Source organism: Oncorhynchus tshawytscha, linkage group LG19, assembly GCF_018296145.1.
Source record: "Oncorhynchus tshawytscha isolate Ot180627B linkage group LG19, Otsh_v2.0, whole genome shotgun sequence".
NCBI lineage: Eukaryota > Metazoa > Chordata > Actinopteri > Salmoniformes > Salmonidae > Oncorhynchus > Oncorhynchus tshawytscha.
In genome coordinates, this window is record NC_056447.1 from 46671701 (window position 1) to 46683897 (window position 12197).

General features: G+C 44.4%; 1 protein-coding gene across 2 annotated transcripts in view; it reads left to right on the top strand.

Moving 5' to 3' along the window:
* cep290 (centrosomal protein 290) overlaps positions 1–12197 on the top strand; it is a 69161-nt gene that overhangs the window by 31119 nt on the left and 25845 nt on the right. For both annotated transcript variants that reach the window (XM_042301759.1, XM_024380080.2), the window contains exons 23-31: positions 1561–1663; positions 1761–1991; positions 2196–2369; positions 2604–2715; positions 2914–3119; positions 7930–8081; positions 8313–8424; positions 8712–9167; positions 10611–10775. In XM_042301759.1, the coding sequence (XP_042157693.1) occupies positions 1561–1663; positions 1761–1991; positions 2196–2369; positions 2604–2715; positions 2914–3119; positions 7930–8081; positions 8313–8424; positions 8712–9167; positions 10611–10775 (1711 nt within the window). The remainder of the gene's footprint in view (positions 1–1560; positions 1664–1760; positions 1992–2195; positions 2370–2603; positions 2716–2913; positions 3120–7929; positions 8082–8312; positions 8425–8711; positions 9168–10610; positions 10776–12197) is intronic.

Below are 12197 nucleotides of genomic sequence, written 5' to 3' on the forward strand. Positions count from 1 at the left end.
TATAGGCACTATAGTATTGCCAGTGTAACAGTATAGCTTCCGTCCCTCTCCTCGCCCCTACCTGGGCTCGAACCAGGAACACATCGACAACAGCCACACTCGAAAAAGCGTTACCCCATCGCTCCACAAAAGCCATGGCCCTTGCAGAGCAAGGAGAATAACTACTCCAAGCGCACACCCAGCTAACTAGCTAGCCATTTCACATTGGTTACACCAGCCATTAGGCTGGTAGGCTTGAAGTCATAAACAGTGCTGTGCTTGCGAATAGCTGCTGGCAAAACGCACAAAAGTGCTGTTTGAATGAATGCTTATGAGCCTGCTGCTGCCTACCATCGTTCAGTCAGACTGCTCTATCAATTCATAGACTTAATTATAACATAATAACTCACAGAAATACGAGCCTTTGGTCATTAATATAGTCGAATTCGGAAACTATCATTTCGAAAACAAAACGTTTATTATTTCAGTGAAATACGGAACCGTCCGGTATTTTATCTAACGGGTGGCATCCCGTTACTCTAAATATTCTTGTTACATTGCACAACCTTCAATGTTATGTCATAATTACGTAAAATTCTGGCAAATTAGTTCGCAATGAGCCAGGCTGGCCAAACTGTTGCATATACCCAGACTCTGCGTGCAATGAACACAAGAGAAATTACACAATTTCACCTGGTTAATATTGCCTGCTAACCTGGATGTCTTTTAGCTAAATATGCAGGTTTCAAAATATATACTTCTGTGTATTGATTTTAAGAAAGGCATTGGTGTTTATGTTTAGGTACAGTCGTCCAACGATTGTGCTTTTTTCTCAAATGCGCTTTTGTTAAATCATCCCCAAGCGTTGCATCGATTATATTCAACGCAGGACACGCTAGATAAACTAGTAATATCATCAACCATGTGTAGTTATAACTAGTGATAATGATTGATTGTTTTTTATAAGATAAGTTTAATGCTAGCTAGCAACTTACCTTGGCTTCTACTGCATTCCCGTAACAGGCAGGCTCCTCATGGAGTGCAATGAGAGGCAGGTGGTTAGAGCTTTGTAATAGTTAACTGTAGGGTTTTAAGATGGGATCCCCCGAGCTGACAATGTGAAAATCTGTCGTTCTGCCCCTGAACAAGGCAGTTAACCCACCGTTCCTAGGCCGTCATTGAAAATAAGAATGTGTTCTTAACTGACTTGCCTAGTTAAATAAAGGTATAAAAAAATATATGAAACTTTTTTTTTTTTAATCGGCGCCCAAAAATTCAGATTTACAATTGTTATGAAAACTTGAAATCGGCCCAAATTAATCGGCCATTCTGATTAGTCGGTCGACCTCTATTACCTACCAAATCAGAACACCCCTTTATGCTTGAAAAGATCAACATGGACATCCCCATTATTGTTCAGATTATTAACCCTAACCCAGCCCCCTATTTTTAGGGCACCAGAAAAGTTTATGTGCCATTTGAACCCGGTCTTCCCTACACACACTACAGCAAGACTGATACCCACAAAGCTGAATAGAACACAAAACTCTTAACTTATCTTTGAGTATTCTGATGGTGTAGTGAGAAGGAGGTCTGGCAGACGGAAAAGGAGACACTCAGAGAGATGAAGAACAAGCTGGAGGAGCAGAAGATGGTGGACAAAGTAAAGATCAAAGAGTTCAACGTGAGTGACAGAGCCAAACATTGCTCAGTGGCTCACTGTATCTCTAAACTCTCTGCATTATATTCAATGTATTTCTAATCCCCACTGTGTCCAATAGCACTGGCTGGAGGCACTGCAGAAGGATCCAGAGGAGCTGCGGAGGCAGGTGGCGGAGGCGGCCCGGAGGATGACGGTTCTGCGTGTGAACGAGAAGTCTCTAGCACATCGCTACACCACCCTGCTGGAGCAGGAGCAGCACCTCCGCAAGGACAACAACAAACTGAGGGATGACTTCAGCACCATGCAGGCCTCTGTCACACAGAGGATGGGATACCTGACCAGATACAAGGTACACGAGCCCTCTGATTGTCTAAAATGTTGCCATATTGCATACACCTATCCAGGAACAATAAAAGAGAAGAAGAGTTCACTTGACTGAAAAACAACCAAGAAATAACTTTGAAGTGTATACTTTTAATGACGGGTATAGAGAATAATTTAACTCCCAATTCAATCGTTTTCTTCACAAGACTTGATATAGCATTTTTTGTAGGACATGGCAGCATATAAGCTGGCAGCGCTGCAGAAAGCCCTGGATGACAGCGTCCCCTCATCAGAGCTGGAGAGGGCCAACAAGCAATACACAGAGCTGACGGTGAAATACAGGGACATGCTCCAGAAAGACAACCACCTGGTGCAGAGGACCACCAACCTAGAACACCTAGAGGTAGGTCTTCCTACCCCCGTGTCCTTTTCAGGACTGGTGGAATCTCAAATGACTTCATATTAGTGCAAATAAAGAAAAGGAACTTTCGTTTAGTAGTTAACAGTGAATGTGTCGAATTTAACCTTTTATTAGTGGATAATTATTGACGGTATGGCTCCTCTTTCGTTGACTGAGTTCTCTATAGAGCTTTTTGTGGACTCATACCGTATCTGTCTTTTTCCCTTCTGCTTTTAGGGTGAGAACATTTCCCTCCGTGAGCACATCACTGCCCTCAATAAAGAGCTGGAGATTACCAAGGAGAAACTCCACACTCTGGAGCAAGCCTGGGAGCACATCAACACATTAGGTAAGCTTCACAACTCAGGTTGAAAATACTTCACTTTTAGAGTCTGTATTGTCTCTCCAAAGCCCTATAATTTCTGACAAGGGTTGCAAAATTGCCTGAACTTTCTTGAAGTTTCCGAGTTTTTCAGAAATCTCATTTGGAAGATTCTTTGACTTTTCCAAATGGATTTCTGACCCTGGAGCGTTCTTCTATTCCCAGGTGGTGAGAGCAGCATGGACAAGGCAGCGAAGGCAGTGGCCAACAGTGAGATTATATCAACGTCCAGGAGGATCACCACCTTGGAGATGAAGGAGCTGAATGAGCGGCAGAGGGCTGAGCATGCCCACAAGATGTACGAACACCTCAGGAACTCTCTCAGACTGGTGGAGGAGCGCAACGTGGAGCTGGAGACAAAGTTTGCAGAGGTAGGAGAGAGCTATCTACATAGTGTAGGAGTTAGGGAAGGGACAAAGCATCTATTCCGCCATAAGCAAACAGGAAAACGCTCACACAGAAGCGGCACTCTTAGTAGCCGGGGACTTTAATGCAGGGAAACTTAAATCCGTCTTACCAAATTTCTATCGGCATGTTAAATGTGCAACCAGAGGGGGAAAAAACTCTGGACCACCTTTACTCCACACACAGGGCTTGCAAAATAGTACAGACTACAAAGGGAAGCACAGCCGAGAGCTGCCCAGTAACACAAGTTTACCAGATGAGCTAAACTACGTCTATGCTCGCTTCGAAGCAAATAACACTGAAACATGCATGAGAGCACCAGCTGTTCCAGAAGACTGTGTGATCACGCTTTCCGCAGCTGATGTGAGTAAGACCTTTAAACAGGTCAACATTCACATGGCCGCAGGGCCAGACAGATTACCTGGACGTGTACTGCGAGGATGCGCTGGACAGCTGACAAGTGTCTTCATTAACATTTTCAACCTCTCCCTGTCTGAGTCTGTAACACCACCATAGTCCCTGTGCCCAAGAACAATAATGTAACCTGCCTAAATGACTACCGACCCATAGCACTCACATCTGTAGCCATGAAGTGCTTTGAAAGGCTGGTCATTCCTCACATCAACACCATTATCCCAGAAACCCAAGACCCACTCAATTTGGCATACAACCCCAACAGATCCCCACATGATACAATCTCTATTGCACTCCACACTGTCCTTTCCCACCTGGACAAAATGAACACCTATGTGAGAATGCTATTCAATGACTACAGCTCAGTGATCAATACCATAGTGCCTTCAAAGCTCATCAATACTTCCTGACGTGCCGCCCCCAGGTGGTAAGGGTAGGTAACAACATCCGCCACGCTGATCCTCAACACAGGGCCCCTCGGGTGCGTTGTCGTGGAAATTTCCTGTATTACCAAATCATGAGATGGCAAACCACACACATGTCAGAGTTATCATAAGGTCCATCTTTAATTATATGAGCTTCACCATAGCCCTGTGACTCTCAGATCAATTCAGTGTCTATAAATTAATTCTCTGAGAGTGCTTACATATTGGCAACTGAGATCCTTTATAGCAAAGACACACATATCCAGACAGCATTGGCTATAAATTATCGTTCAGTTTGGTCTCCTAAACTAAGTTCTTATCTCATTCTTGGTACCACTTAGGACCAAAAACATTACCTCATCCAATGGCGTATATCAAATACACCCCCTCCTGGACAAGATCACAGAGAGATGTGACTGGCACACAGACATTGTGGAGCCACCTAACTGGTTCCCCATTAATCACCCCATCCCGTCACATGGTTTAGGAATAGTTTACAGACACATTCACAGATAAGACTAACCCGACCTCTCCCCTCTCTGGGCCCAAGTAACTTTTTTCCCACATAAGCATACTAATAAAAATTAATAAAACATCTTATTTATAAATGTTACATAAAGAATTCTGATTCTGCCACGACAGCGTGCTCAGTCCCCTCCTATACTCTTTGTTCACTCATGACTGCACGGCCAGGCACGACTCAAACACCATCTTTAAGTTTGCCAATGACACAACAGTGGTAGGCCTGATCACCGACATTGACGAGACAGCCTATAGGGAGGAGGTCAGAGACCTGTCCGTGTAGTGCCAGGACAACAACCTCTCCCTCAACATGATCAAGACAAAGGAGATGATTATGGACTACAGGAAAAAGAGGACCGAGCCCCCATTCTCATTGACGGGGCTGTAGTGGAGCAGGTTGAGAGCTTCAAGTTCTTTGGTGTCCAACATCACCAACAAACTAACATGGGCAAAGCACACCAAGACAGCTGTGAAAGGGCACGATAAAACCTATTCCCCCTCAGGAGACTAAAAAGATTTGGCATGGGTCCTCAGATCCTCAAAAGGTTATACAGCTGCACCATCGAGAGCATAAGCATAAGCATACTGCATATATGGTTACAGTATGGAATTCTGTTAAAGAAGAGAAGTTCACACATTGAGGAGGTATGCATCTTGGAAATAGGAATAGTTGGAATATGAGAATTCTGGGAACATGGGAATTGTGTTTGTGGAGGTGTCAGAAAAGTTACCACAGGGATAACTGTTTTGTGGCGGCCAAGCGTTCATAGCGACGTCGCTTTTTGATCCTTCGATGTCGGCTCGTCCTATCATTGTGAAGCAGAATTCACCAAGCGTTGGATTGTTCACCCACTAATAGGGAACGTGAGCTGGGTTTAGACCGTCGTGAGACAGGTTAGTTTTACCCTACTGATGATGTGTTGTTGCAATAGTAATCCTGGCTGCATCACTGCCTGGTAAGGCAACTGCTTGGCCTCCAACCGCAAGGTACTACAGAGGGTAGTGGGGCCAAGCTTCCTGCCATCCAGGACCTCTACAACAGGCGGTGTCAGAGGAAGGCCATAAAAATTGTCAACGACTCCAGCCATCCTAGTCATAGACTGTTCTCTCTGCTACCGCACGGCAAGCGGTACCGGAGTGCCAAGTCTCGGTCCAAGAGACTTCTAAACAGCTTCTACCCCCAAGCCGTAAGAGACTCCTGAATATCTAATCAAATGGCTACCCAAACTATTTGCATTGCCCCCTCTCTTTTACACCGCTACTACTCTCTGTTATTATCATCTATGCATAGTCATTTTAATAATTCTACCTACGTGTACATATTACCTCAACTAACCGGTACCCCCGCACATTGACTCTGTGCCGGTACCCCCCTGTGTATAGTCTCGCTATTGTTATTTTACTGCTGCTCTTTAATTACTTGTTACTTTTATTTCTTATTCTTACTCATGGTTTTTTTTACTGAATTGTTGGTTAGGGGCTCGTAAGTAAGTATTTCACTAAGTATTTCACCTGTTGTATTTGGCGCATGTGACTAATTACATTTGATTTGATTTGAAAAGACAAATCTCTGTTTCCTGTGGCAATGGACAATCATTTCAATTTCATTTGATAGTTTATTGGATAGGGACAGATGCAAACACATGGAAGCATTGAATAACTAATCATATTTTTCACTGCGTATACAGTGGGGCAAAAAAGTATTTAGTCAGCCACCAATTGTGCAAGTTCTCCCACTTAAAAAGATGAGAGGCCTGTAATTTTCATCTTAGGTACACTTCAACTATGACAGACAAAATGAGGGGAAAAAATCCAGAAAATCACACTAGGATTTTTAATGAATTTATTTGCAAATTATGGTGGAAAATAAGTATTTGGTAACCTACAAACAAGCAAGATTTCTGGCTCTCACAGACCTGCAACTTCTTCTTTAAGAGGCTCCTCTGTCCTCCACTCGTTACCTGTATTAATGGCACCTGTTTGAACTTGTTATCAGTATAAAAGACACCTGTCCACAACCTCAAACAGTCACACTCCAAACTCCACTATGGCCAAGACCAAAGAGCTGTCAAAGGACACCAGAAACAAAATTGTAGACCTGCACCAGGCTGGGAAGACTGAATCTGCAACAGGTAAGCAGCTTGGTTTGAAGAAATCAACTGTGGGAGCAATTATTAGGAAATGGAAGACACACAAGACCACTGATAATCTCCCTCGATCTGGGACTCCACGCAAGATCTCACCCCGTGGGGTCAAAATGATCACAAGAACGGTGAGCAAAAATCCCAGAACCACACGGGGGACCTAGTGAATGACCTGCAGAGAGCTGGGACCAAAGTAACAAAGCCTACCATCAGTAACACACTACGCCGCCGGGGACTCAAATCCTGCAGTGCCAGACGTGTCCCCCTGCTTAAGCCAGTACATGTCCAGGCCCGTCTGAAGTTTGCTAGAGAGCATTTGGATGATCCAGAAGAAGATTGGGAGAATGTCATATGGTCAGATGAAACCAAAATAGAACTTTTTGGTAAAAACTCAACTTGTCGTATTTGGAGGACAAAGAATGCTGAGTTGCATCCAAAGAACACCATACCTACTGTGAAGCATGGGGGTGGAAACATCATGCTTTGGTGCTGTTTTTCTGCAAAGGGACCAGGACGACTGATCCGTGTAAAGGAAAGAATGAATGGGGTCATGTATCGTGAGATTTTGAGTGAAAACCTCCTTCCATCAGCAAGGGCATTGAAGATAAACGTGGCTGGGTCTTTCAGCATGACAATGATCCCAAACACACCGCCCGGGCAACGAAGGAGTGGCTTCGTAAGAAGCATTTCAAGGTCCTGGAGTGGCCTAGCCAGTCTCCAGATCTCAACCCCATAGAAAATCTTTGGAGGGAGTTGAAAGTCCGTGTTGCCTAGCAACAGCCCCAAAACATCACTGCTCTAGAGGAGATCTGCATGTAGGAATGGGCCAAAATACCAGCAACAGTGTGTGAAAACCTTGTGAGGCCTTACAGAAAACGTTTGACCTCTGTCATTGCCAACAAAGGGTATTTAACAAAGTATTGAGATAAACTTTTGTTATTGACCAAATACTTATTTTCCACCATAATTTGCAAATAAATTCATTAAAAATCCTACAATGTGATTTTCTGGATTTTTTTTGTCATTTTGTCTGTCATAGTTGAAGCGTACATATGATGAAAATTACAGGCCTCTCATCTTTTTAAGTGGGAGAACTTGCACAATTGGTGGCTGACTAAATACTTTTTTGCCCCACTTTATAGTGTGTTGATCATGGCAATTCTCAACACTTGTCCCTGGTAGAGAGCATGGCTGGACAAGGCCATGCAGTATCCTGGACTATGTCTTATAGTGACACAAAGCCCCTAACCTGAAGTGTTGTTGGTCCCCAGCTAACAAAGCTGTACCTGGGGGCCCAGAGAACGGAGCGGGAGCTGAGAGATGAGCTGGCCGACAGTGTCTCTAAAGACGGCAGCAACGCCGACCGCGCCAGGATCACGCAGCTGGAGAAGGCTGAGGCCGAACTCAAGGTGGAGGCCTCAATGTATGTACTAAATCCACTCATGTAATATGTGATAATTCCTCCTGTGATCTAGTTATATTTACGTGTATGTGATTCTGTCTAATGAAACTGGACTAATGCCCTAGCCTAAATGCAATGTGCCCTGATCCCATCCCTGATTTAGTAAGCTTTACTACTATTGCCCAGTAAGCTTGCGTTTTATAATGGCAGTTGGTAATGGGATAAGGTGCTAACCCCATGCTATGTATCCAGGTTGAGGGAGGTGTCTGACGTGGCTAAGATGCAGGTGTCCGCCCTGGAGGCCAGACAGCAGTCCAGAGAGAAGGAGGTTGAAGCTCTAAGGAGGCAGGTCCTCGACTATCAGGTAACGCAACACAACACAGACGCTATTCAACCCTATTTAACCTTATTCATATAACTCATCCTCATTCTACTCAAGTAACTCAACCACGAGAGATGAGAAATCATCTTATTGTCAATAGTTGATCAAGTTTAACAATGATACCATTGCAAGAATGACTGGCTATTCATTGTGCTTACCGGTAGTTAGAATAGCTAACTACCATGTTGCTCAAATTTATCTCACTACTAGCATTGTTGCTAATGCTAACTTTTCCCTCCTGTCCTGCTCTGTCTTGTTTGCCCACCCAGTCCCAGTCAGACGAGAGAGCCCTGATCGCCAAGCTCCACCAGCACATCGTAGCATTGCAGCTCAGCGAATCAGCCGCCGTGGGGAAGCTAGAGGCCACCGCCACGCGGATCCAGCAGCTTGAGGCCTACGTGCTCCGTGCCGAGCAGAAACTGGACGCCAGCGAGAAATCCCTGTACCATGCTCGCCAGGAGAGCCGGAACCGAGCCAGGCACCTCCAACAGTCCATCCAGTCTCTCCGCAGGCAATTTGCCGGGGCTCTGCCCTTAGCCCAGCAGGAGAAGTTCTCTCAGACCATGATGCGCCTGCAGGAGGATAGAGGGACCGCGCAGGAGGAGAAGAGGAGAGCGGAGGAGGAGAGGAGGAGGATGGAGGGGAAGGCCCAGGAGCTGGAGCTGAGGCTGAAAGGGTTAGAGGAGCTCATAGCTACGCTGAAGGATGTGAAAGGAGCTCAGAAGGTGGGTGGGCAAGGACCAATGATGTATATAAACCCTGGATTGCTGATGCTATGTAATGGCCAGCGAAAGGCTTTGAAGCCACCAGCCGTCATATTGGTACTCCACAGAAGGAGTTAATGACCAAAAGTATGTGGACACCTGCTCGTCGAATATCTCATTCCAAAATCATGGGCATTATTATGGAGTTGGTCCCCCCTTTGCTGCTTTAACATCTTCCATTCTTCTGGGAAGGCTTTCCACCAGAACAGGGGTACTCAACTCTTACCCTACGAGGTCTGGAACCTGCTGGTTTTCTGTTCTACCTGATTATTAATTGCACACACCTGGTGTCCCAGGTCTAAATCCCTAATTAGAGGGGAACAATGAAAAAATGCAGTGGAACTGGCTTTGAGGTCCAGAGTTGTTCCAACACTAGATGTTGGAACATTGCTGTGGGGACTTGCTTCCATTTAGCCACGAGCATTAGTGAGGTCAGGCACTGATGTTGGGCGATTAAGGCCTGGCTCTCAGTCGGCGTTCCAGTTCGGTTTGGGGTCAGGGCTTTGTGCAGGCCAGTCAAGTTCTTCCACAACGATCTCGACAAACCATTTTCAGTCATGCTGAAACAAGAAAGGGACTTCCCCAAACCGCTGCCCCAAATTGAAAGCACAGAATCGTCTAGAATGTCATTGTACTCTGTAGCATTAAGATTTCCCTTTACTGGAACTAAGAGGCCTAGCCCGAACAATGAACAACAGCCCCAGACCTTTATTTCTCCTTCACCTAACTTTACAGTTGGTACTATGCATTGGCGCAGATAGCATTCTCCTGGCATCTGCCAAACCCAGATTCGTCTGTCAGACTGCCAGATGGTGAAGCGTTTCTACTGCTCCAGAGCCCAATGGCGGCGAGGTTTACACCACTCCAGCGGACGCTTGGCATTGAGTATGGTGATCTTAGGCTTGTGTGAGGCTGCTTGGCCATGAAAACCCATTTCATGAAGCTCCCGACGAACAGTTCTTGTGCTGACATTACTTCCATAGGCAGTTTGGAACTCAGTAGTGAGTGTTGCAACCGAGGACAGACAATTTTTACGCTCTACGGGCTTCAGCACTTGGCTGTCCCATACTGTAAGCTTGTGTGGCCTACTAAATTCGCGGCTGATCCGTTGTTGCTCCTAGTCGTTTCCACTTCACAATAACAGCACTTATAGTTGACTGGGGCAGCTCTAGCAAGAATAAATATATATATAGTGTAAATGATCCTTGGTATGACCATCTATTGCTATCCTTCTGTCATTGTATAGCTTTTCTTCCCCTTCTCACCAAACTCCAGTAGTGGAACTTTCCCTCCTCACCAAACTCCAGTAATGGAACTTTCCCTCCTCACCAAACTCCAGTCTATTGTCTTCCATGGGAAAATGTGTTTTTCCTCATGTTGTCTACTCTATATGAATGTTCTCAGGTGAACGAGTGGCACAAGAAAATAGAGGAGGTCAGACTGCAGGAGCTGAGACGGGGCCGGGAGCTGGGATTCCAGAGAGAGGAGATCAGTTACCTGAGGAGCCTGGTGGCCGAGCAGGAGAGAACCATCCGTACCCTGGAGGAAGACAGCGTACAGCAGCACACTGTGAGAAGAGAAAATACACACTTTAGACAGACCCAACATCTAGTGAAATTGTATCTGTCACGTGCGCTGAATACAATGGGTGTAGACTTGCTTTCTCATGAGCCCTTCCCAACGATGCAGAGTTAAAAAAATAATAATAAAAAGAAAAATAGTAACACAAGGAATATAATAGACAAGAATGGAGCTATATACAGGGAGTACCAGTACCAGATCAATGTGGAGCTATATACAGGGAGTACCAGTACCAGATCAATGTGGAGCTACAGTGGGGAGAACAAGTATTTCATCCACTGCCGATTTTGCAGGTTTTCCTACTTACAAAGCATGTAGAGGTCTGTAATTTTTATCAAAGGTACACTTCAACTGTGAGAGATGAAATCTAAAACAAAAATCCAGAAAATCACATTTGTATGATTTTTAACTTCTTGAGTGTAGGGGGCAGGATTTTAGGTTTTGGCAACAAAAAAACATACCCATTTGAAACTGCCTATTTCTCGGGCTCAGAAACTAGAATATGCATATAATTGTCAGATTAGGATAGAAAACACTAAACTTTCCAAAACTGTCAAAATATTGTCTGTGACTATAACATAACTGATATTGCAGGTGAAAACCTGAGGAAAATCCAACCTGGAAGTGCTGTTTTTCCTGAAATCTCTCTGTTCCATTGGATGCCTTTTCTCCATTCAAAGGGATATCAACCAGATTCCTTTTCCTATGGCTTCCTCAAGGTGTCAACAGTCTTTAGACATAGTTTCAGGCTTTTATTTTGAAAAATGAGCGAGAAAGATCACATCGCGTCAGTGGATAGCTGGGTGTTCAGAGTTTTGCTTGCGCAACAGAGTGGGGCAACCATTGTCTCTTCCTCTCCTACTGAAAAAGCTACAGTCCTGGTTGATATATTATCGATTATATATTTTAAAAACAACCTGAGGATTGATTATTTTAAAAAAACATATGACATGTTTCTGTGGACATTACGGATACTATTTGGAATTTTCTTCTGCGATGTCGTGACCGCTCGAGCCTGTGGATTTCTGAACATAACGCGGCAAACAAATGGAGGTATATTGGATATAAAAATAATCTTTATGGAACAAAAGGAACATGTATTGTGTAACTGGGAGTCTCGTGAGTGCAAACATCCGAAGATCATCAAAGGTTAGCGAATTCATTTATTGCTTTTCTGACTTTTGTGACCAATCTACTTGGCTGCTAGTGTTTGTAATATTTTGTCTACTGAGAGAGATGTTCTTACATAAACGCTTGTTATGCTTTCGCCGAAAAGCTGTATTTAAATCTGACACGCCTGGTGGATTAACAACAAACTAAGCTGTGTTTTGCTATATTGCACTTTTGATTTCATGAAAATTAAATATTTTTAGTCATTTAATTTGAATTTGGCGCGCTGCAATTCAGTGG